This window comes from Octopus sinensis, unplaced genomic scaffold, assembly GCF_006345805.1.
Source record: "Octopus sinensis unplaced genomic scaffold, ASM634580v1 Contig18013, whole genome shotgun sequence".
In the NCBI taxonomy this organism is placed as follows: Eukaryota; Metazoa; Mollusca; class Cephalopoda; order Octopoda; family Octopodidae; genus Octopus; species Octopus sinensis.
Window position 1 is genome coordinate 13464 of NW_021835478.1, and position 25883 is coordinate 39346.

Consider the following 25883-nt stretch of genomic DNA (forward strand, 5'->3'; position numbering starts at 1 on the left):
ATTCAGTCGCTTTAATTTTTCATCAAAGATCTGCTTTTTCGAACTCAATTGCCTTATTCTCGTCTCCAAATATGCCTCCAGTTGATAATAATTCATGTTTTCGAAACTAAAATCCCTCACAAAACTCACCTCATTTGTGTTTGGCCTGGACTATCTGAATGAATTTGCCTATAATTGTATCAAACCTCACAATACGTTTGAAAATCGGCAGTGGAACATGATTTAGCCATATTAGGCTCAATATTTGGTAAGGAGGTAGGCAAAGTCGATGATTGAGGGACTCCACTCTCACCAGAAGCTGGGAAGGAGGCCAAATTTGATTCAAATGTAACAGTTGATTGAACTGGGACAGAAATTGGAGCTGCAGTGGTTGAAGGCTCCGAACTTTGGCCTGATTGTTGTGAATATATAAAGACATACTGAAAGGTTGAGAATAATTAGAGACAGATGGAATAATCGAGATTGGTTGTGTGGCTGAAGTAGTGAACATTGCTGATGTCTGGAGGGAAGGAATTTGAGATGAAGGAGTAGAAGAAAGAAAAGTTGTTTGGGTAATTCCAGGGGAATTCGAGTGCTGGGTAGAAAACAATGGAGCATTTGAAATGCCTTGTGAGGTGATATTTTCTGATATATTTGGAATTCCTTGTTGGGAGGTCACAGCTGATGGAATATTGAATAGACCTTGTTGTGTGGTCACAGTTGATGGAATGTTGAATAGGCCCTGTTGGGATGTCACAGCTGATGGAATATTGAATAGACCTTGTTGGGAGGTCACAGTTGATGGAGTGTTAAATAGACCTTGTTGGGAGGTCACAGTTGATGGAATGTTAAATAGACCTTGTTGGGAGGCCCCAATTGTTGGAATATTCGAAAATCCCAGTTGTTGAGAGGTCACAATTGATGGAATGTTGAATAAACCTTGCTGGGAAGTCACAGTTGATGGAGTGTTAAATAGGCCTTGCTGTGAGGTCGTAGTAGATGGAATGTTGAATAGGCCTTGTTGGGGGGTCCCAATTGTTGGAATATTCGAAAAGCCCTGTTGTTGCGATGTCGCAATTGATGGAATGTTGAATAAACCTTGCTGGGAAGTCACAGTTGATGGAGTATTGAATAGGCCTTGCTGTGAGGTCGCAGTTGATGGAATATTGAATAAGCCTTGTTGGGAGGTTCCAGTTGATGGAATATTGAATAAGCCTTGTTGGGAGGTTCCAGTTGATGGAATGTTGAATAGACCTTGTTGGGACGTTCCAGTTGATGGAATATTGAATAGACCTTGTTGGGATGTCACAGTTGATGGAGTGTTGAATAGGCCTTGTTGTGAAGTATTTTGTCCTTGGATTGGGAAAGGAGCATTAAAAGATTGTTGACAGGTCACAATTCCAAAGGGCTGTGAAATAATTGAATTGGTTTGTGCCCCCGAGTTAGGAAATGTTCCAAAAGATTGAGAAGTAAAACCAGATTGACCCGTTGACTGAAAACTTTGATTTCCTTGACTTTGAAGGGTTCCAAAACTTCCTGTGGCCGGAGAAGTTGGAAATGCTTGATTTTGACCCCAAAGGCTCTGAGAAGTAGAAAATCCTTGTGGTTGAGTTCCAATATTTGAGATGTTTGGCCAAATATGCTTTGATTTTGAGACCCGAAAAATCCTGTTTGAGTAGTTGCAGGGTTTCCAAAAGAAGTGTTTGAAAATAAGTTAGTTTGAGGCTGAATTCCGGATAAAGCAGACGATTGAGATATATTTTGGTTAGGATTTTGATTATTACTCAAGAAGAAAAATTCATTTGAAATATAGTCTAAATTTAATTTACCAAAAAAACAAACCACAACGTGATATTGACTATTATTTTAATATATTTTTATTTTGATTTTATTCCATAAATATCTGCATATTATATAAAAAATTTGTTCGATTTAAAGCTATTATCCTCTTTTTATATCCTCTCTTTTTTATTCACTTTGCACACTGTCTTTATACAAATGACTGACTTGAAAGTAAATGTACCTTACTACTTTGTTATATCTTCTAACATGATCGTTGTTAAGTATTTTCCGACATTGAGGTGCCTCATTTCGAGACAATGTTTTCTTCCATAGTCGACAATTTAAAATTTCTACATTTACATTTGAATAGTTGGAAATGAATTCTTTATAAACAAACATTTAAGCAGTATTAATTATTTTGAAACTTTTTTCCCTTAATTTTGTATTTAGATTGATCGCTTACTGTAATTTAGAAATTATCATAATTTGATATTTTACATTCATCCGACAATTATCACCAAATTTGGTAAGCCCGATCCTTTTTGATTACAACTAATTTAGATCACTGGTCTCGACCTATTATTTTAAATGTTAATAGTTCAGTTGTTTGGACGAAATTCTATTCAGACTTTTATCATTAATTTCCTTTTGTTAGATTTGATTTAGAACAGGGGTGTCAAACACTCGGCCCTCAGCGTACTTTGGCAAACATAAATGCGGTCTGATTCTCTTTGAATATGGGTTTGATTTGAAGAAGCGTGTATGTTTATGCACTGATGGTGCTCCGAATATGGTTGGACGACATGCTGGCGTTTCCGCCAAATTGCGAGCTGAAATAGAAAAGGTAAATCCCGGGTCATCATTTGCTCATTTTCATTGTATTATTCATCAACAATATTTGTGCTCAAAGATATTAAAAATGGAAAATATTATTAGTTTGGTCACGAAAACAGTAAACTATATCAGAGGTCATCCCCTCAACCACCGGCAGTTTAGTAAACTGCTGACAGATATTAATAATCAGTCAGCAATGCAGATGAAAGTTTACAAATGGAACTATTGGTAATCCAATCAGATTCTATACTTAAAGCTAAATATTTGGAGGTTGGAATACCTGCTTTTTTTCATATCTTCCTGGAAAGTTTAAAAACTTTAAAAAGTTTGCGACAAAATCATTGCTATGTTTAATTCGACATAACTTTTTCATTTATGAAATTGACAAAAACTGCTCAAAGAACAAGACTAACTGATGAACATTTATCATCTTTAATAAAAGTCGGAAACTACACGAATAGCTCAGCCTGACATATCAAAAATTGTATCTAAAAAAGATGTCAATCCTCTGAAAGCAGCTCTCACCAAAATTAAAGGGTGATGATTGAATAATTTAGTTTCTCTTATTTTGGCTATTCATCATAATAAATATCAGAACTAATCTTCCATTAATGAGAAATTAGTATAAATGCAAAATATTTCAGCGACCTCAGGTCCGAGACGAGGGTTCCATCAGAGCGTTTAAGGCGCACTGAATTTGCCTCCCCTCTCTCTGACAGGCTCTTCAACTGTTTCCAGAAGTCCGGGAAGCGGGCGTCTACGCTTCTGCAGGCCCGCTCCCACCGTGAACTTTCGAATTCGCGGATTTCTCTTCGGATCTCCCTCTGAAGCCGGCTAATCTAGCCACGAAACCAAACACGGTTTTCCTCGTAAACGCATTTGTCCCGTAGTCTGGACAGCCGGCGCTTAATCTAATTTTATTTAAAACCCTGTACGGGAGTGTGGAAATGTGACTTACCCTCCAGGATTCTCGATGCATAATTTGATATTCTGATTAGAAAAGGAGTTCACACACGTGACGTCCCAAACCAGACACTTTCCCCTCTGGAATGGAAATGTGGTCATCCCATCGGGTCTTCTGCCGTCCTCTACGAAAATCCCTACAGGTTCCAATTGTGTGTGGAATCCAGCAGTTCGAAGAGATCGACAGATGATCTGGTTCAGTTCGGAATGCCGTGAGGAACGTCCAATTCCGTTTCGACATGAGAGGGAGTGATATCCAAACTTGTCAGTCCACACGCCGCACCGGCATTAGTGTTTTTCATAAACGCGTAGACCGAGGCGCAGACAAACTCCAATTCTTACGGCTTCATCGTTAAGAAGGCAGCCAGTTGTATTACAAGGGTAACAGTTTAGCCACGCGCCGCTTAGGGGCTGGCTGCCCGCTTGTAAACAAGCCAACCTTCTCTGGTCCATGGTTTTCTTTAGGCATGTTGTTGTATCTAATATTAATCTGTTGTTGTATCTATATTTCTGATTTCTCTAATCCTTTCTATCCGTAGAATTTTTCTTTGTCTATTTCTTTCTATCCATTATTCGTTCTGTTATAATCTTTTCATATGGTGATCTCTCATTCAACTCTTAATCCTGTTTCCCCCTGCTCAATCTGCAACATGGTCAACAAAAGAAAGAAGGGCCGTCTCTGCTCATCGTGTTATCGGTTCTTTCATCTTTCTTGTGTCTCCCTTTCCCACCGCACTTCGGAACGTATCCCATCTTGGGTCTGTCCCGCTTGTCTTTCCGGCACCCCATTATTTTCATCCACCCCATCCGCCACTCTCGGCACTCGCTGCTCCGCTGATTCCTTCCCTTTCTCTGACCCTTATATTCGGGACCCATTCTGTCCCTTTCGTTCTCAAATCTATCAAACTCCTCCGCCGCCTCCGACAAATCCCGCACAGAATCCAAAAGGCTGCTCGTATCCCAGCTGCTTCCTCTTTGTCCACCGCAATTGACGACGCTCTGGCCTCCGACAGGGAATCCCATTTGCTTAAGTTGTTCTGCTTTGCCTCTTTCGGCCTCGGCTTTCTCCCATCCGTTAACAGAACCTCCCCCTCGCTTGCTACGACCGTCAAACATGAACTGTCCTCGTACGACGGGAACTGTTTTTCTCCCGGCTGGCTCCAGGCCTATCTCGCCAATTCAGAGCCTCTTTTCGGCGCAACATCCCCAAATCTGACTGCAGCTCCGCACGATGTCGACTACCTCTACAGAAAAGTTAATTGCAAACTTATGGACGGCGACGTCCGCGGTGCTGTCAGGCTTGTCGCCTCCTCGAGTTCCCTTTTGTCATCATCACCCGCCGTCCTGAAATCTCTCAGAGATAAACACCCTTCTCAGCCCCACGACTTCAGACCTCAGCCGCCTCCCGCCACTCTCGCTGTCAATCCCTTCGTGGTCTCGGAAGACCTCGTACTGAAAGCCTTGAGGAATTTTTCCCCAGGAAGCAGTGGGGGAGTAGACGGCCTGAGACCTAATCATCTAAAAGATCTGACTTCTCCCACTACCGCCGAAGCTGGACGGAGGTTGTAAAAGGTCCTCCGTGAGTTGTTAGAGCAGAAGAAGGTCCTCCGTGAGTTGTTGGGCTTGGATAACAATATTGAGATAATAAACGTTTCAAAAAAATTAATTGTGAAAATTAATTCAAATAAATGTATTTCAATATGGATGTAACCTTTTCGGTCTTTTACTAAATATTCATTTCAGAACGAGAGCATCGAAGAGAGGCCAATAAACGAATTGCTCAACTCACACAATTTTTTGGATATCAGTAATACTCAATTTGATTTTCAGTGAACAAAAATGCAGCGATCGCGTGGAATTTCCGGAAGCCGAGGACTACTACCGACGTACATTAAAGAACTTGTCAGGAGTGTCTCTGAAGACTCGTAAGAACGCATCTTCCCCTTCGAGAGAAGTCACTTTGGTGTTATCCACAAAAGACGTGACAATCCTAACTCATTACAAGCTGGTAGACTCGACAAAGATTGAACGAATCGCGAAAGGATTTCTTTCTTAAAATTTGTCAAAGAAATCAGTGATTGATGGGAATTTATGTCTGAGGTTGTGTTGAGTGTAGACCTGCCATTTGTGGCATAAAAAATCTGTTCGTCAATCTCGAGTTGGAACAGAAAGAATACGTCATGAAGGTTGTCTGCTATCCAAAATGGGGAGGTTATAAAAATTGAAGCCCCGAGCGAAATCTGTTTCAGGAAATTCACAGTCCTGACGGCCTTGGTCGAACGAGTGATACAAATGGAGTGAGGAAGTCATAAATCCACGAACTAGCGCTTACTGTCGGGATTTGATGCAGTTGTGCCGACTGTACAACATTGAGCGTAAAATGCATTTTTACTATTCGGTTTTCTACTGATATACGACGGAATTGTACAGCCATAATTACATTACGGCGTCCTCTCTGAGAATAGAACTGCTTGTCGGGGGGTCGACGGTGTCTGAACAGAAGTATTTGTTATGCGTCCGAACGAACAATATGAGATATAAGGTTAAAACAGTTTAGATTTCTTTTTTTGGATTATATTGTGTACATTCCACTATCATGCAAATTCATGAATGGATAAATAAAAACCCGTTTGATTTTGACGTGTGGTTCTATTCTGATGAGACAGGTCGGCCAATTTCGGGAAGGACTCAGAGGGATTGCAATCCTCTTGATTTTTGATTAAGTCGAAATTTCAACGTGCATCCGTTTCCTCCGTCGAAATTTCAAACTATATCTGTGATGTTACATAATTATGATCTAACAAAATGTAATCAAAAAAGTTAATATCTCGAGACTTGCTAGTAAATTTTCTGAGTGTTTTCTTGGCGAATGTTGAATGACCTTTCATTAAGAAAACTCATCTGATTTAGTTTGTGATATGGCCATAATCAGAGATCACGTTGTACATCTTTGCCATTTGTAGAAAAGTCTAAGCTCTTTTTATTACATAATTCTCAAATATGTTTTCCCTGCCGAACAGAAAGTAACAATCAATGAATAGACCTTTGATTATTTAAAAATGTTGTTTGATTTTTGTAAAAACGTTAATGCTAGCTTATATGCGGTTTAAAATCTGATGTTTAGAGCTTTGACATTAATTATTGATATGTCATACTAGTGTTTGATGTGTCAGCACTAATACTTTATTCGTCAAACTAATGTTTGATGTGTCAGCACTAATACTTTATGCGTCAATACTAATGCTTGATGTGTCAGCACTAATACTTTATGCGTCAATACTAATGCTTGATCTTCTAAAGTACACTAATAATCCATTATTGACACTATCAAAGTTCTAAAATGCTATTTTCTGAATATCAATAAATATTAGTATGAATACTATTAACAGATGTCTCAAGGAGTTTCTCTACACCGTGAGACAAATTGTAAAGATACTAGTAAGGCAAAATATTGACACTACCATTAAACTAAGGAAAAAATATTAAGATAATTTTCAACGTTTACAAATTGAAATCAAAGTTAAGAGCATTATTTTCTCAAGTAATGCTTCAAGCATTAACGTTAACGTTTCAAGCATTATTGTTGATGCTCCAAACATTAGCGTTCAAACCGCATATAAGCAAGCATTAACGTTTTCAGGAGATTCTGTGATAGAATAAGAGCTATATATGGGGAAAAACAGAAATACAATATCTGTTTCAACAAAAAAACTGATTGTTGAACATTCAATTAATGGAAAATCTAATAAAGAAATAAGTGACTATCTAAACATGCCTCAATCCACAATAAGTCGAATACTTTGTCAATGGAGAAAATCGGGAGATATTGAGAGCAAACCGCGTGGTGGAGATTATTCTTCCAAATTAAATGATTTACAAAAGCAATACATTTTTAGTTTGGTCGACGATAATCCAGTATTGACACTATCAAAGTTAAAAGACATGTTGTTTTCCGAATATAAGATAAATATCAGTCCGAGTACAATTAACAGATGTCTTAAATGTCGAACAAAAAGTAACAATTAATAAACAGCTACCTTAATGCTTTCAAAATGTTTTGTGACTTGAAAACTTGCGTAGGACAGACTAAGTAATGTAAAACTAATGTTTACATGAAACCTCCTCCACATAGGCCCTCAAAGTTCTCATTAAAGTAGATGCTAGTACCACTAAGATTTGCACCCGCAAACGGCTTACCAGCACTCACATGCTAAGTTTCCATGCTACCGCCAAAATTATCTTTATATTTTTTTCTTAGTTTAATGGTAGTATCAAAATTTCTCTTCACTGGTATTTTCACAATTTGTTTCACTGTGTAGTGAAAGTCTTTAAGACATCTGTTAATAGTACTCGGACTAATATTTATCCAATATTCAGAAAACAGCATGTCTCTTAACTTTGTTGTCTGAATTTCCCGAAAAACATTAATTCTTGCTTATATGTGGTTTAAAAGCTAATGTTTAGAGCTTAGGCATTAATGCTTGAAGCATGAACACTAAAGCTTGGTGAATTAACAACTAATGGTTGCGTTTACAACATTAAAGCTCGGAAAACCTCAAAAACTTTTGAATTATAATATTATCAGTATTTATTATTCCAATTCAGTTTCAATCAAATGTCACGAGTCTTTTTCTGATATATTATTAACATTCCATCTAGCCGATAAATCATGAAAATTGAAATATTCTGAATAGAAATTTGTTTGATTAACTGTTAAATTAATTTTTATTCTTGTAATGAAAACTGAACGATTGGTAAGACCCTTAAAATCCAAAAAGACATATTCCTTGTAATAACTTTAATTTTTCTGAAGTCCTCGTCGAATATTCCATAATTTATGGTTATATTTTTGTGAACATTTAAATACAGTATCAATTTGATTATCTTGCACAGTTAAAAATTAATTAGAAGTCAGTTTAAGAGTTTCAATGTTGAAAGTTGTTGGTTTATTTGAATGATCAAAATCTAAAAAATTTGGAATTTGAATTCTCCAAATTTATTGGTTTATATGTTTAGTTCATGTCCAAAAACAATTCTTGGCTATTTTCTGATTTCCAAAATGATTCTGTGCTCATCTCTCGAGATTAGTAGGAAATTCTTTTTATTGAGTCCAACCAAACTCTGTCTTTATGTGAGTTTTTTCAAGTATTTACTGAAAATATAACAGTCAAAAAGCGATAATATAAAGTTTTGTGTACAAAAATAAAATTAATTTATTCAAAATTTTGTTTGATAAAAATAATGAGTATCTTTTTCAAATCTGCAAAATAATGACTTTAATTTTTCTGAAGGCCTCGTCGAATATTCCATAATTTATGGTTATATTTTTGCAAACATTTAAATACAGTATTAATTTGATTATCTTGCACAGTTAAAAATTAATTAGAAGTCAGTTTGAGAGTTTCAATGTTGAAAGTTGTTAGTTTATTTAAATGATCAAACATCTAAAAAAAATTTGGAATTTGAATTCTCCAAATTTATTGGTTTATATGTTTAGTTCATGTCCAAAAACAATTCTTGACTATTTTCTGATTTCCAAAATGATTCTGTGCTCATCTCTCAAGATTAGTAGGAAATTCTTTTTATTGAGTCCAACCAAACTCTGTCTTTATGTGAGTTTTTTCGAGTATTTACTGGAAATATAACAGTCAAAAAGCGATAATATAAAGTTTTGTGTACAAAAATAAAATTAATTTATTCAAAATTTTGTTTGATAAAAATAATGAGTATCTTTTTCAAATCTGCAAAATAATGACTTTAATTTTTCTGAAGGCCTCGTCGAATATTCCATAATTTATGGTTATATTTTTGTGAAAATTTAAATACAGTATCAATTTGATTATCTTGCACAGTTAAAATTAATTAGAAGTCAGTTTAAGAGTTTCAATGTTGAAAGTTGTTGGTTTATTTAAATGATCAAAATCTAAAAAATTTGGAATTTGAATTCTCCAAATTTATTGGTTTATATGTTTAGTTCATGTCCAAAAACAATTCTTGACTATTTTCTGATTTCCAAAATGATTCTGTGCTCATCTCTCAAGATTAATAGGAAATTCTTTTTATTGAGTCCAACCAAACTCTGTCTTTATGTGAGTTTTTTCGAGTATTTACTGGAAATATAACAGTCAAAAAGCGATAATATAAAGTTTTGTGTACAAAAATAAAATTAATTTATTCAATATTTTGCTTGATAAAAATAATGAGTATCTTTTTCAAATCTGCAAAGAATATCTTGTTAATAAAGATTTCTTTACAAATATCATTTATTTCTCACAATATTAAATATTGAATAACAAAGAACTAATAAATTGAACAATTCAAAATTTATTATTTTTATAAATAATTGGTCATCCATTCTGATATAAATCTTATTCTTAAAATTATATTATTTACATAAAAAATTTAGATCCGAATGAAATTAGTTTTTAATTAATGCGTCAGTCGATTTTTCTCTTTCAAACCAGACCCAATCTCTTCGATTGTTACACTTATCCATCTCACAGGGCTACTTTCTTTTGTGGTTGTTCTCAAATCTGATTCAATGTCACGCTCAGAAGAGATCTCTCATTTGTTCTATTTGTAAACCGAGATTTTTGGCATTTTTCCGGGGAGATCATTCCAAACTTATGTTCTGCGCGCATACTAACCGCCGACTGAGTGTACGCTCATGTGGGTCCTTCAAGACCGATTGAGTCGCAGTAATTTTTATAAAATTTACTCACATTACCCTGAAGTATGAGAAAGAATTACTTTGGGTATGCTACTTTTTATTTTGACTTTTTCAATTACTTCTGGTTTCAATTACTTCTATAAGCTCAATTCTCTATTTTGTGACAAAGTTTTTCACGAAATTTATAATCCAGCAAAGAAGTCCAGAGTTTTCAAAGATCTGAACAGAAAGTTATGATTTACCGAATCGAACGTTTTCTTGACATAAATGGAATAGTATAAAGTGTCTTACGATCTATGATTCTAGTTATCTGTATTAATCACATTAAATCACTAATTAAATTCCATAATGCTTACAATCCTCACCTACGCATGCTAAGCAAATTTGCGATGATAGTGCATTTGAGATGAAGTTTAAATTTGTCCGAATGCAGAAAAATGTGCAAAAACGTCTCTTAATAATCAAAAATTCGTTACTAAAAGCATTAGTAATAAAATTCCGAGTAAATATCTGGAAAAAACCAATTACTAGCAATTAACATCATAGAAACGAATTTATATTAAAAACTTTTTAATACACTGCCACGGTGTTTTTTTCTAGGAATAGTATTTGACAAATTATACAAGCATAAATAATTAATTGTGTAATCAAATTAGGCGGGAGCATTCTTTAATCAAAGTGAGTTTTAGGTCAAATTTTGTTTCATTGAGAGTTTTATAATTTATTGGCATATCTGAGAACAAATTTATAAACTATACTATTTTCCATACTTAATAGGATTAACACAAAACTAAGTAGAATCAATAAAAAAAGAAATGGGATTAATAGCAAACTAAATAAGATTAACACCTAAAAAATCTTTGTTTCGAATTTAATATTAACCAAATTTAGTGTGTCAGCTATATTTCCATTTCAAGTATTCGTGTTCGATATTTTTTAATTGATAAACCTTCTCCCTATTAGTCTAAAATTTGGTTTTTAAGAGAAGCGATGCTTTTTTAAGTGAGCTTTTACTTTTGACTACACATTTTCGATGGGATTAAGCATTCGTACGGACCGAGACGAAGAATATGAAAATCATTAAATTCTTCCAATTGAAGAACTTATTCGATACTACTGTGAGCTGGTGGATTGTCCAAAACCTTAATAACTGGACCACCATGTTTAATTCGTGCTTGCCTCAACAAGTTTTAATCTAATGACAAGTCGGCTCTTTTTTAAAAGCTCCCCTTTTGATTTCATAGTAAATGAGTCCTAGATTTGAAATGTATCCAATTATATGTATATTTGACCTTTTTGATGCAGCAGCTAGAGTATTGCATTTTTTTCCTTTTAGTGATCTTCCTCCTATCTTGCTGATATGGCTAGAATAGTAAACTTCTTTAATGTATAAAAGCTTAGATCGAGATGTCGAGAGATACCTGCTTTTGATATTGATAATTGCAAAAAATGTAATTCAAATATTTATTTTATTCCACGAAGGGTAATTTGTTATCGTCTTCGATGCATGATATAAAAAAGTCGAAATATTCTTTGTTGAACTTTTTATATAATTTCCACCTCTTGTGTCAGGTTTAACTCCATCAATTATCCAACGATATGCTGTTGTTCTTGAATACAATAGCTTAGAAATTAAGTGCTAATATTTATTTTTCAGATAAACAGTTAATTTTGATCTAAAACGATTTTTTCAACTAAACGCTGTTTAGTATTTTTTTCGAAGATATAAAATTCATTTAATTTTTTAGGGTAAGGGTTAGACTGTATTCCTGTAATCTATATTTCTGTAATCTATATTTTCTGATGCATATTCTCCTTGCATCTATGCTTAGCTAAGGATAGCTGTTTCTTTTTTAAAATTTTTTAGTTTAAATTGCTTTGATAAGAGTGGCATTCCAATTTGTATTCTATCCAGGATTAAATTTGTAAAATCTATAAGAATTAAAAAAATTAACTAATAACTCAAAAAATCCTAATTAATTTTATTCTAAAAAAATATTAAGTTTTGTTTTATTAAAGTTTGATAAGTTTCTAAATACTATTAAATATATTTTTAATACATTTATATCCTGTTAAAAAACGTAGATGAACGATAAGACGAATTACAGCAATAATGATTATGAGCTTGAAAAAAACGGATACTCAGTAGACAAGGAAAATTATAGCAATAGCGGAGGATACAGCACCAGCAGTTTAATTTTGACACAAAGTTATAGACAGCATCAAATTATTTGTATTGCCAGGCAAGTTCAGCAGGATATGATGAATTTTCTGCTATAAAAAACTGCATCAAGGTGATCCATTTAACTGACGAACACATTTTTATTGAAATCGATGTGAATTTAATTCAAAATAATACACAGAGTAACACCACCGGACAATCCCTGTTGTTCATGTATTGTGATCAATTCAGCATTCAAGAAACAAAATATTTTTCTTTCTGTTATCTAAAAAAATATGGAAGGAAAGTAAATTTCTTGTAGTGTTTTAAGGAATGGATTGACATGGATCTCGGTGTATTTAAACAATTTTCTAAAAGTATAAAATGTTCATTTTTATGCTAGAACGAGTCGAAAAAATGATTTTCTATTTCGAAGTTAAGTACTACGTCTTAAATATACAGCAAGTTTCAGATGAAACTACTCGGTTGGTAAATTGATACTTATTTGTAGTAAAATGATTTTTTTGCAAGTCCGTAAAAATATTTTGAATGAAAAGTTTAATCATATTTCTAAACTAAATTAAAGAATTGAAACATCTCTCAACGTACAAACTTATTTGAGCGCTTACGCCATTCAGAGCGAATACGGCGACTGTCCTTCGAATGCAGATAAGTCATATGACGACTGCCTTTCCAAAAACACATTAATGCAGTACATTGAAAAAGACCAAATTATGTCATTTCATACTTTACTGAGGTTTTAGATTAAGTTGATCTGATTACTTAGAGGCATTACTAGGGCCGATGCATTGATCACGTATTTGAAAATCGCTGAAAAGCTTCCGCACTATGGAACAACTTTCTATCCTGCAATAGTTTCGTATTTTCAGACTAAAATTAAAGATTTCAAAAATGACGGGAAAAATTGGCGTAAATTCAACTGGAATTTTAGTTTATGTTCAAAATATCCGTCTTTTTCGTTTTCTATGGCCTGCAATATTAAAATTTGAAGCACGGGGAAATAAATTTTTCATTAAAACAAGAACATATAATTTGAATAACATTGTTCATATTTTTGAACTTCAAAATTGGTCTAATGCAAATAAACTAATGAAGTATACGAAAAATATCCATCAATTTTTCAGGTATTATACAATGATTATTTTAGATTGTATCGAACTGCAGATTCGTGGGAACATTCAAAATCATTTTTCACCATGAAGTCATCGGCTCCGACGTTAGGTGGGACTATGACAACAAAAAGTAAACAAAAAAATGAAGAAAATAAATACAGTATGTAAAAATATAATACATTATAGAAAATTCCTACTTTTCTTTAAACAAGACGTGGCTGGTAAATATTATTTATGACACCTGATTTAGAGCAAAATGTCATTAAATAAAAGTTTGAATAAAAAATCGGTTTCTCCATTCATCTCAAGTGAAAACAAAAATGAGTATTCGCAAGTTGATGAAACAACTACCGAAAACAATTATGAACATGTTGAAATACCATATTATTCAAATTTGAAACTGGACAGTTCATCATATAACACCAAGGTATTAGAATGTTTAATAATGAATATAGAAATTAATTGAAGCCGTAAAAAAAGCTTGTAATTGTCTTAGTACCGCATGTGTCACTAAGATATTTGAATAAATACATTATGTCTCAATTAAAATGGAAAATGTAATTTACTAACAAAATTTTCAAATATTTATTTTTGACTAAACTAGCTTAGCAGTAATCGTGATTAGTATTGGAAATTTAATTTATTAATATTCGGATGTCGGATTTCTGTTGTGTCCAAAAGATAATATTTTCAAACGATTAAATAAGAACAGGGCGTATAATAACACACATTTTTAAGAAACCAAAAGTTTAACACCGCCCGCTAAGAACCGCCTTAAAATAATCGATTGTATGTTTCACAGTCCTAAACATTCGGCCTCTGTATTTGAGACCCATCCAGGTGGCGGAAATGTATTCCTTTCGCACTTTATTGTGAACAAGATAACAAATAACAGCTCGGCATGGATTGTCTTTTAATAAACTTAGTCCATAAGGAATTCTAGATGATTATACTGGACTAACCTCGCAGGCTGCTTCTTCTTCTCTACCAACAAGTACCTCTCCATCTGACGATCATCCCCATCCAAGTAATATTGGAAATTAACAATCTCCCGAATATAAATCGCAATCGACTGCACATATCGAGCTATTATTTCGTCCAAGTCCTCAAATACCTGAAAGATCACTACACAAAAAACCTCTCCGTCTATTTTAAGTACTTTCCCTAATCCCAAGTCCGAACTGTTCTTTTCAGATTCCACAATATCAACATGCGAATATATATCGTCAGCCACTTTCCAGGACAGTGTCAGATGATCGACTCCCTTCGAACATTACCAAGCTTAACTCTACTTTGCTACTAGGCCGAAAAATGCAATCCCCGTTGTCCATATTCTTGAGTAACTGGCAACACATTTTGTACGCAACGTGCTTATAATTTGGGTGCATTATCGGGCGGGGGACGTATGTCTCTACACGTCAATAAACCAGACCAACTCCCAACAGTCTTCTTTCTACGTTCGGCTCGTCTATTCCTATCAATCCTCTCTGACTCATAATCGAAATGCTCGTCTTTCCTAACTTTGTACTTTCCAGACAAGTCATTAAGGTCAGAAGACCTACAAACCAACTCACATTGGAGTTTGAAATAATCCAATTTGGATATTCTAGCAGACAACACAGAACCAATCTTGAAATAGTATTATTCAGTACCTGAATCGTCTCCAAAGTGTCATACTTCTTATCACTCACGTATCTGCCGTGGATAAAACCTGTGAGTCCATTGTCAAATGCCACTCGCAGACCAATAGCAGTTCCCGGACACTTGTCCTGATCGAAGTGAGACCACACGTCATCAATTGCTTCAAATGTACTCTTCAGGCAATATGGGCATTCCCATAGACCCGTCTCCTGATTCCTCCGTGGGTGAGCTCCTTCTATCTGCTGAGAAGTCGGCCTCCGTCTTGCATATCCAATCACACGACATACCACCAGTTTTCCTACCGTTTATTATAAAACACTCCAACCAATGTGCAATGTTTCGGGAGTCTCCTTTAATAATGTAAAAAACCGCTCTTTGGTCGAAATTGGGTCAAATGACATTTTTGAGAGTTCTACACTCAACTGTTCCCTAATATCAAGTAGGGTGTTGATTTTGTTGCCAAAATTCTAGAATATAATAAAATTTGAACTTGTTTGGCTAATTCGTCACTGAATGCTTCCAAATCAAGATCCTTAAGCTTGTCTTTGGCCGTAATAAGTTCATCAATGATGACAGAACTGTCCATATCGCTGGCATCTTCATAGTCCAATGCATCAATCGCCATCTTTCTCGCCCAGTGATATACTTCCGGGTGTATCCTAAAGTAATCCAGCGGTTCAAATTGAGTGGAATAAACACTAATCATAATCCCCATTAACACCACCGATTGCTCACACAGTAGTACTGATCCACCAATAAGAACCCAGCACAGTTCACAAACACAATGGGACCAATACGGTAGTTAGTCACCAGTTCAATTCGTGAGATTATATCTTTGTACTCATCCTTGTGCATTACACTCCTTGCAATACCTTCATTATAACCTGGGCCTTTATTGGACCAAGCCCTGACACGAATTGGAGAATATTTTTAGTATGTGGGTAATGACGGACCCGGTTTACATCAACACCAGTCAAACTCACCGCATCAATTACTTCACGTTGTAATTCTCGACTCAGAATATCCGACTCGACATTATTCTGCAGTGGGTCGTAACAGAATGATAGGAAATCGTCGTTCTTGTTGATTAATTGAGCATATTCGGCCAGTGGATCAACCAACAATCTGCCCATTGAGATAGCCTCTCTCAGAAGAATGGGATATTCAGGATAATCAGTCTATTTACATCACAAGTTTTGCTTATACAGCCCCCTTCGTTGATTTGGAATATATCTTTGCCAATTCGTTACTAAATAGTTCCACGTCAACTGAATGTTCGCTATCCAGTACTAATGAATGGATATCCTCCACCACGAATGTTGCCAGTCTAAAATAAGCCACTCTCATACACCTGTCCTCAGTCGACACTATTATCAGAGATGGCTTGTGCTTGTCGATAAAACTGCGTAATTTGACCAATGAAGCTTTCTACAAATTAATGATCACTATTACTTTATGAGACAGAAATAGACTATTTCTGCCTCCACTAGACTCGCCAGTTTAATATACTCCTCCACTTCACCGTCCATGTTTATGATCACCCCAAATGATGCCATGCCACTACATTAAGAACAACACAACCAACCGAGATGATGAATAAGACACTGATAACACATTCTGGTCTGTCTTTCTATTTGGACGGTACCCGAAATACGGGCATTTCCCAATAATCGACCTCAGTCTGCTTCGACATTTCTAAATATTAGCAACAGTCAAACTGAGATCATTGCGTTGGATGCTTCACTTAAAAGGCGATCCTTAACTTCTTTCACTATGAGGGGATATATGCTCTTATAGAATGAGCCGAGTATGTCATTTATCATGCTTTTATCACCCTTCACTCTCCCCTGTTGAGATTATAGTCACTCACCAACTTTAATAAAACACGAAATCCAGTCGTTGGAGCAATTCAAATCATCAATGTTGAAAGATATCGACATTTTTAAAAGCCCGTCCTTCTCTGCTGTCAGTAAATGGAGATAACAATCGTCCACCAATTCACACACGGGCTTGTCTTTCAAATACATCATCGAATAACAGGCATGTCCTTCATCCAGCTCCTACAATATATTCCCATTTGTTACCTTTAATCCAGCATTTGTCGGTCGGACAGTCAAAGTAGCACAGCTGTGGAGAATTTTTCTCAAATAATCAGTCAAATCTGGTTCGACCGACATCTCCATTGCAACCATGTAAGCCAACGCCTCCATTACTTGCTTTGTCGACTCATAACGATTTCCGACAAAGCGTTCAGCCATTTCGACCATAGTCTGAGTGTCAGGATCACGTTGGAGAGGAAGACAGTTAATAATATCAGAAGATAATTTTGTACAAGACATTTCACAAGCCAAAAGAATGCTTCCTAAATGAGAGTAAGTTGAATACACCACCAAGTCCATCGTCTACACAAATACGATAACAACTGCGGGATAGAGCAGGCTTGTGGAGTGGCGTGTCTCCACTCGAAAAATACTCCTTCATCGACTCCAACTCATGTCCGTAATAAAACATGAAATATCGATGATAATCTTTCAACACCAACTCACTGTCGGCCTTCTCCAGACTCACGATTAATGACATAATATACCCATCAAGCACATTTTCTGTGATTTTCTGATAGTAATGGGAAGAACCAGCATATTTGAACTCCCCAAATTCCTTCATTCTCTTAAAAAGTGAAAGAAGCGACTCTTTGAATGAGCGGAAGTGACACCACTACAATAAACAAACCACAACACCTTCTCATCCCAGTCATAAATCAACCACAAATCGGCAACTTCAAGGACTGGCAAAAAGTACTCCTTTCTGAACGTTGCAATGAAGGGAACCTAATACTTAAAAATCACTCAAAACTTCTGATTTGTCATTTCTAATCAATTGTAGGCAAGCCTGTATTTTCGCAGTCACTTCCTCGCTTGGATACGAACAAATCCGACTAAGCGAGGCTTTTTTGATTGTCTACTCATATTCCAAGATAAAATGACCTGAGAAGAAAGAGGACGGACACAAAACGAGTTTCTATAAATCCAGCCTGCTTCTGACTCCAATTCTTCGGGGGTGGCGTCGGACACAGGAACTGACCTCGCCTAAAAATATCAGGAAATCTCAAACTTGGAATCTTTCTGGCATGTCCATATTCCGAATTGTGTGTTCTTTGGTCGATTTATAAACCATTTCCTTCTCTTCGTTACAAAACTAACAAAACTAGAGAAAACAAACCAAACCGTGTCTCTCTCATCATCGGAATAATAATCCACGGCAAAAATCTTCTGAGCCTCGTCTAGAGCACTAAAAGTCACAAAATCACGAATCAACGGATCGTCCGTGTAGATTCTCCGTGAATTCGACTTTCCGCGATCATCGTCGACAATAAAGTCGTCCATTTCTACGGAAATGAGTACAACACAGACCATCTAGTTCGGAATCACATTCATTTGGTCGAGATTTTCGATCGTTTGTGGATTTTTCTGATTTTCGGATATGTCTTTGATCTCCTTCCTCGTCTTCGGAGACAAATTTGACTCTTTTGAGTCTTTTCTACGAATTTGGCTTAGTTGACAAGACGAACTTTTCGATTGAACTTTTTGCCAGTGTTTTGTTCGATTATTTCAATATCATCGTCGTCGATTGAGTCCAACAAGTCGTCGCTGGACAATTCTTGTGATTGAGACTCGTATTCTTCAATTTCGTCGTCGTTTATTAGATCTTTCATCTCTTCGCGGATTTTCTCGTCGTCTATTGATGTCTAGTTTTCTGATTACCCTCCTCCTCTTCTTCGCTGCTTGAATAAACTCTTCTTCGTTTGCCACTTTGAGAGTATGTCTCGCTTTGTTCATCGTAGGATTCTGAAGCTTCTGCGTCGATAAAATCTTCGATTCTTGAAATTTAACAAATTCAAGCACCTCATCAATATTAGCAAATCAAAGACTAGAATTTATTATTTATTTAAAATTATTTATTATAAATTTAATACAATTTATATTAAAAAATAATTTTAATGGATTTTTAATTCTTTTCTGTTAAAATTTTATGGCGTTAAGTTCGACATCGAGATTTTGAAAGCATTTGTTAGAACACTTACGAATTCCACTATTACTCTGTTTTCTTGATTTTAACGCGCAATCGAAAATAACACGCAAATAAATTTTGGTCCAAAAACATTCGGTAAAACGCAGTATTGCGCATCTTAACTTTCCCGCTGACGAAATTCAGAAATTTTATCTTTTTTTCGTCGCTTCACGATTGTTTTGTTCAGAACCGGATTGAGAAATCTTAGATAGAAAGGGTATGCTTATGATGTTTTATGCTGTTAAAGAAAAAATATTTTTTTTTTGAAACAAGAAAATTAGAGAAGAGAAGTTAACTAAACTAGATGAGTCGCCGAGCGGATGGACAGGCAATTTCCACGTAATATCGCGAACGATATCCGCTGAAAAAGCCAGCTCGTTTCACGACTGTCGTGGCTCCTCCTCGAGATGATTGAACCAATCTCTGAGAGGAGTTTGAGGGCTTTGGGTCCAATTATCCCACTGGTCTCGAAAGCCAGGGGAATGAAGCAGCAGGTATCGGTCAAAGAGGCATATTTAGCGGCAAGGCTAGATGCAGATCCAGGACGAGAAGCGGAGTCGACCAACGATGAAGGAGAAAATGAGTCTACGCAGGTAACATCCCACACGAGTGCCATTCCCTTCCTGAACGGGAATAAGGTCGACCCGTCAGGGCGTTTTCCATCTCCACGGTCTAGTCCTATCGGTTCTAACATCGAGGGAAATCCAGCGGCGTTAAGCGCGCGCTTCACAACGTCATTTAATGAGGCGTGCCTGGGGATCCTGCCGGCACTGAGGCGACAAGAGAGAGGGTGTAAACCTCTCCTGTCAATGAGTTGTCCACATCTGCAATGGTGCGGCTGGCAAATCTCTATGCCAAGCCGTAAACAGATTCCGATGCGGACAGATTCGTCGTCCAGCAACATTCCAGCAGAGGAAATCGGCAAAGCGTCAAGCCAATCGCCCGAGTGGGGTTGACAGGCACAATTGATGCTTGCCAACTGAAATTGGTCAGCACGTAGGCGGATATCTTCGAGTACATGGGAGCAATGTATATCATCCCAGTTCTTTTGAACTGAAGGGACGTCCGGGATTTTAAGCCCACGAGAAATCCACATGTTGACACCCGCCGTATATTCCACCAACTCGGGCTGTTCAGGGGAGGGGAAGAGAACAGAGTTGAAGGAACTGGCAGAAGCAGACAATGAGGAAAAGTAACAGGGGAGGGATAAATCAACACAGGAACGAATGCCGATGCCCCCGTAACGAATAGGTAAATTAACCCGTCGCATGTCTGAAGGTTTGAATTTGATGTTTACGAGAAGCTCAAGAGCTTTGGAGACCATGTTGTCGAGACAAGACAAGTGATTTTGTTCAAGAAAGCAGGGCGATGAGCGCATGAGATAAGTTAGCTTCGGTATAAAGAGATAGTTCTTGAGCAAGAAAAGGCCTAAATGGGACTCAAGTTTGGAAATGCGGGAGATTAGACTTTCCAATTCTTCGAGCCTGTCACATAAAGCCTTCTTAGTAGCCTTGCTATTGATTGGGGAACCCAGAATGATAAGGTCATCAAGCTGGGTGATGCCCAGGCCTTCAATATGGTGAGATAAGGTGGAAAAAATAAGTTTGAATTCCGAAGGGCTCGCAGACAAGCATATCAGCTCGGATTTAGATCCATTCAAAGCGAGCCCAATGGAGGCAAAACCAGAAATAATTTTTTCTATATCATTCCTGACGGTCTCCAAAGCCCCGCCGAGAGTAACATCATCGAGGTACCAAATGTTTACCTCGGAGGACAATTGGCGGGCAATGTGATCAACACCGAGAGAGAATAAAAGGGGCCCAAGAGGGTCGCCTTGTTGAATGCCAGTTTCGGACATAATAACATTGTCGGCAAACAAGAGACAGCTGGGGGAGGCGTAAGACAGATGGACAATCGGGTATAAGGCAGGGAAACGACATCGGACAGTTTCAAGGATATGATCGCGCCGAATCGAGTTGAACGCGTTTTTGACATCAATTTTAAGGAGGAATGGGATTTCAGTACATTTTGCAGAAGACAGCTGCCGTATGCCATGGGCGGCTGCTTCGCAGGCTCCTTTCACGCCCACGCCCAGTTGAATTGGCATAAGCTTTGCACTTGCTTCCGGAACCACTGATTGACAAATAATTTTAGCAGCAAGGCGTCTGAAGATGTTGCCCACAGCGATAGGCCGTACGCCACCATCACTTTTGTTAAGAGCAGTCAGATTTGCAGAAAAGAGTACGTCCCTAGCGAACGGAGGGATCGTACCAGAGATGATTCTTAAGCAGAGGGAAGTGATGGCCAACAATAAACGTCTTCCACCCTCTGCAGTCACAGGGGAAATCAGATCTTTTATATGAATCGGTTTCAAGCCATCGATACCCCCACTGCTACTGAATGGGAAAGAGCCGAGGGCGGCAGTTACTTCCGTCGAAGAGACGGGATATATAGAATCAGTCTCCGGATCTGGGATTTCTGGTAAGTCATCCGGGGCGCCGGGGTGTTTAGAGCGCAATTGGTCGAGAATTTTGTCAGAAGGGGGGGCAATTGTGGTGTTCGAGGAAATAACACGTACTGCACTCCGAACGTCGCCTTGCATAAGCTTGCTGCGAACCATTCGAGAAATGTCCTGAGTGCTCAGAATTGGACGAGGGATCCTTTCAGAAGCATCAAGGGAAAAATAGCTCATATCAAATTCTGATTGTTGAAAAACTCGCAGTTTGTTTTAATTTGCTGCGAGACGGACAAGCGGTCACCACGAAGAGTGCCGTTTAAAGGGCTGCCCAGACAGACAGGGACAAATGAGAGAAACTTGAGCCAATCGCTCCAAGAATTCGAGGCCAGAGCCCGCTCAATAGCCAGAGCCAAGGAGTTAGCAACTTGGATCCTGGCCGATTTAGGAATGCGTGACGGGATAAACTTCGATTTCCGGAAACGAGACAAAAGTACGAGGAATTCGCTAGCTTTGGAACAAGACAGGTCCTTGGGTATTTTGGGAAGAGTTGGGGCCTCGATGTACAGAGGAGTAGAAGAGCAGCGAAAACATTTCCAGTTTGCGATGCTTGCCGAGCTGATCTTCGATAAGCCGACACAGGAGAGGTGGAAGTAGAGTTGGCACGAAGAACAATACCTTCCCTTTTTCCGAGGGCACGTAAGTTCGCACTTGCTGCAGGGAGACATAGGATCAGAAAAAGAATAAACAGAGAATAATTATTAGATAGATGACAATTACAACAATGGATTATTGAATACCAAATTACAAAAGAACAAATGAAAAGAAAAAGTGCACCACCACAACAACGTGCCAAAAATTCTGTTCTTGAGAAAAAATATTGGCCTTGACCATTTTTCTTCATTGCCATTCCACTTTCCAGCTTATTAATGCAGGATTGTAATGTTGGTGAAGCTTAAAGATCTTCAATTTTTATGTATTTTGAATTAAAAGTTGAAAATTGCACAATTTTCGTGCGTCAAAGTGAGTTTGACAAACTTTTTCACTCGAAAATTTTAATTTAGGAAAGAAGAGAAATATTTATTTAAACAATTTTAGGTTCATTTGAGGAAATTTACTCTATTTATAAATGTAACAAATCGTGGATATTTCTATATACAGTGAACAAAAATAAAAACTAAACATGCTTTTTCTTATAAATTTACAATGGGACAACATTGCAAATATGTCTCAAATTTATTCTTTACATAAATTACAGTATTTTACATTTTTTAGTTTTTTTGATAAATATATATGCCCTTTTTATGAAATCGAAAATTCAAAACTAAAAAAAACTGAAAAAACTGCGTATTGGTTGAGCAACATGATTAGAGCCACTTTGAATAAGAGGTCAGAACAACATTTTTAGCGGGGTATTGAATTCTCATTAGAACCTCTGACATCGTGACTTTATCGTCAGGAGATAGTTCATAGATCGTAGTCTTTAATACCCTGTTGAGATTATAAATAAAGAAGCAAGTTATTCTAGACATTATAATTGTATTTAACATAATTATGGATATGTTCTGGGAATGATTACCAAATATTTAACTGCAGCATTCCATACAAATTCTTAGTTAAATAAATATAACAAAATGACTATGATGCAACTCGATCTTTGTTTCCATGATAAAAAACAGAATCTCTTAGCTAACGAGACTTTAAAAAGTATATGTATTTCATAGGAAATTTATGACTGTTTAAAAACCAACGTAATTTGTAAAATATGCATCCAAAAATAAAATTTGTTCAATATGTATTAAACCATCCAAAACAATAATTTTCTATAAAAACTTACAAAATAACAATTTTATGAAAAAATCATCTAAGAGAAAATACGAGCTTCCCGACTGTTCAACGACCGAAAGCACCTGGAAATCCTCGCCTCAGTGGATGCTAATATAAAGAGCACACAACATACCAATACTATTATCAATCCAATCCATCGACCTGATCAAGGCAGATAAAACCTTCCTCACATTAAAATCCTACAAATCAAAAAACAGGTCCAAACCACACTGTCGGGGCAATCATTGTCATTTATCCTCATCACATTCTCAATATGATCGACATCCTTGGAGTAACCCCCAATCTTATTCTCAATGTCCTCCATCATTTGATACCTACATCACCTCACTCAACTACAAATATGTCTTGGATGTGCTCGACTTGTTCATTTTGGACACACTCACTTCGATCGAGTCCATCAACCTCTCCAGCATTTCCTGAGTATTCGAAACAAATTTGAGTTCGCTGTTTATATCCACCACACAATTCTCAATTTCACTCAACTTGGTCTCCATTTCAGTCAACTTGGATATTACATAATCACACAATACTTTTTCGTCATCCTCAATCAACTGGAAGTCAATCTCATTCAGTCGCTTTAATTTTTCATCAAAGATCTGCTTTTTCGAACTCAATTGCCTTATTCTCGTCTCCAAATATGCCTCCAGTTGATAATAATTCATGTTTTCGAAACTAAAATCCCTCACAAAACTCACCTCATTTGTGTTTGGCCTGGACTATCTGAATGAATTGGCCTATAATTGTATCAAACCTCACAATACGTTTGAAAATCGGCAGTGGAACATGATTTAGGCACATTAGGCTCAATATTTGGTAAGGAGGTAGGCAAAGTCGATGATTGAGGGACTCCACTCTCACCAGAAGCTGGGAAGGAGGCCAAATTTGATTCAAATGTAACAGTTGATTGAACTGGGACAGAAATTGGAGCTGCCGTCGTTGAAGGCTCCGAACTTTGGCCTGATTGTTGTGAATATATAAAGACATACTGAAAGGTTGAGAATAATTAGAGACAGATGGAATAATCGAGATTGGTTGTGTGGCTGAAGTAGTGAACATTGCTGATGTCTGGAGGGAAGGAATTTGAGATGAAGGAGTAGAAGAAAGAAAAGTTGTTTGGGTAATTCCAGGGGAATTCGAGTGCTGGGTAGAAAACAATGGAGCATTTGAAATGACTTGTGAGGTGATATTTTCTGATATATTTGGAATTCCTTGTTGGGAGGTCACAGCTGATGGAATATTGAATAGACCTTGTTGTGTGGTCACAGTTGATGGAATGTTGAATAGGCCCTGTTGGGATGTCACAGCTGATGGAATATTGAATAGACCTTGTTGGGAGGTCACAGTTGATGGAGTGTTAAATAGACCTTGTTGGGAGGTCACAGTTGATGGAATGTTAAATAGACCTTGTTGGGAGGCCCCAATTGTTGGAATATTCGAAAATCCCAGTTGTTGAGAGGTCACAATTGATGGAATGTTGAATAAACCTTGCTGGGAAGTCACAGTTGATGGAGTGTTAAATAGGCCTTGCTGTGAGGTCGTAGTAGATGGAATGTTGAATAGGCCTTGTTGGGGGGTCCCAATTGTTGGAATATTCGAAAAGCCCTGTTGTTGCGATGTCGCAATTGATGGAATGTTGAATAAACCTTGCTGGGAAGTCACAGTTGATGGAGTATTGAATAGGCCTTGCTGTGAGGTCGCAGTTGATGGAATATTGAATAGGCCTTGTTGGGATGTTCCAGTTGATGGAATATTGAATAAGCCTTGTTGGGAGGTTCCAGTTGATGGAATATTGAATAGACCTTGTTGGGACGTTCCAGTTGATGGAATATTGAATAGACCTTGTTGGGATGTCACAGTTGATGGAGTGTTGAATAGGCCTTGTTGTGAAGTATTTTGTCCTTGGATTGGGAAAGGAGCATTAAAAGATTGTTGACAGGTCACAATTCCAAAGGGCTGTGAAATAATTGAATTGGTTTGTGCCCCCGAGTTAGGAAATGTTCCAAAAGATTGAGAAGTAAAACCAGATTGACCCGTTGACTGAAAACTTTGATTTCCTTGACTTTGAAGGGTTCCAAAACTTCCTGTGGCCGGAGAAGTTGGAAATGCTTGATTTTGACCCCAAAGGCTCTGAGAAGTAGAAAATCCTTGTGGTTGAGTTCCAATATTTTGAGATGTTTGGCCAAATATGCTTTGATTTTGAGACCCGAAAAATCCTGTCTGAGTAGTTGCAGGGTTTCCAAAAGAAGTATTTGAAAATAGGTTAGTTTGAGGCTGAATTCCGGATAAAGCAGACGATTGAGATATATTTTGGTTAGGATTTTGATTATTACTCCAAGAAGAAAAATTCAT

At 37.0% G+C, this 25883-nt stretch overlaps 1 protein-coding gene across 1 annotated transcript; it reads right to left on the bottom strand.

The window, feature by feature from the left end:
- Nucleotides 1-130: 130 nt before the first annotated feature.
- On the bottom strand, nucleotides 131-25883 carry LOC115231271 (polycystic kidney disease protein 1-like 3). The gene is made up of 2 exons (XM_029801332.2): nucleotides 24782-25883; nucleotides 131-1272 (listed from the first exon to the last, which is right to left on the bottom strand). Exons 1-2 carry the CDS (start codon nucleotides 25881-25883, stop codon nucleotides 131-133), a joined length of 2244 nt encoding a protein of 747 aa, XP_029657192.2.

Excerpts from the sequence above, each read along its gene's own strand:
- LOC115231271 (XM_029801332.2), bottom strand. The coding sequence starts at position 25,883 with ATGAATTTTTCTTCTTGGAGTAATAATCAAAATCCTAACCAAAATATA. Across the intron at positions 1,273-24,781 it reads AACTGTGACCACACAACAAG|GTCTATTCAATATTCCATCA; the intron begins GTCTATTCAATA and ends CATCCCAACAAG.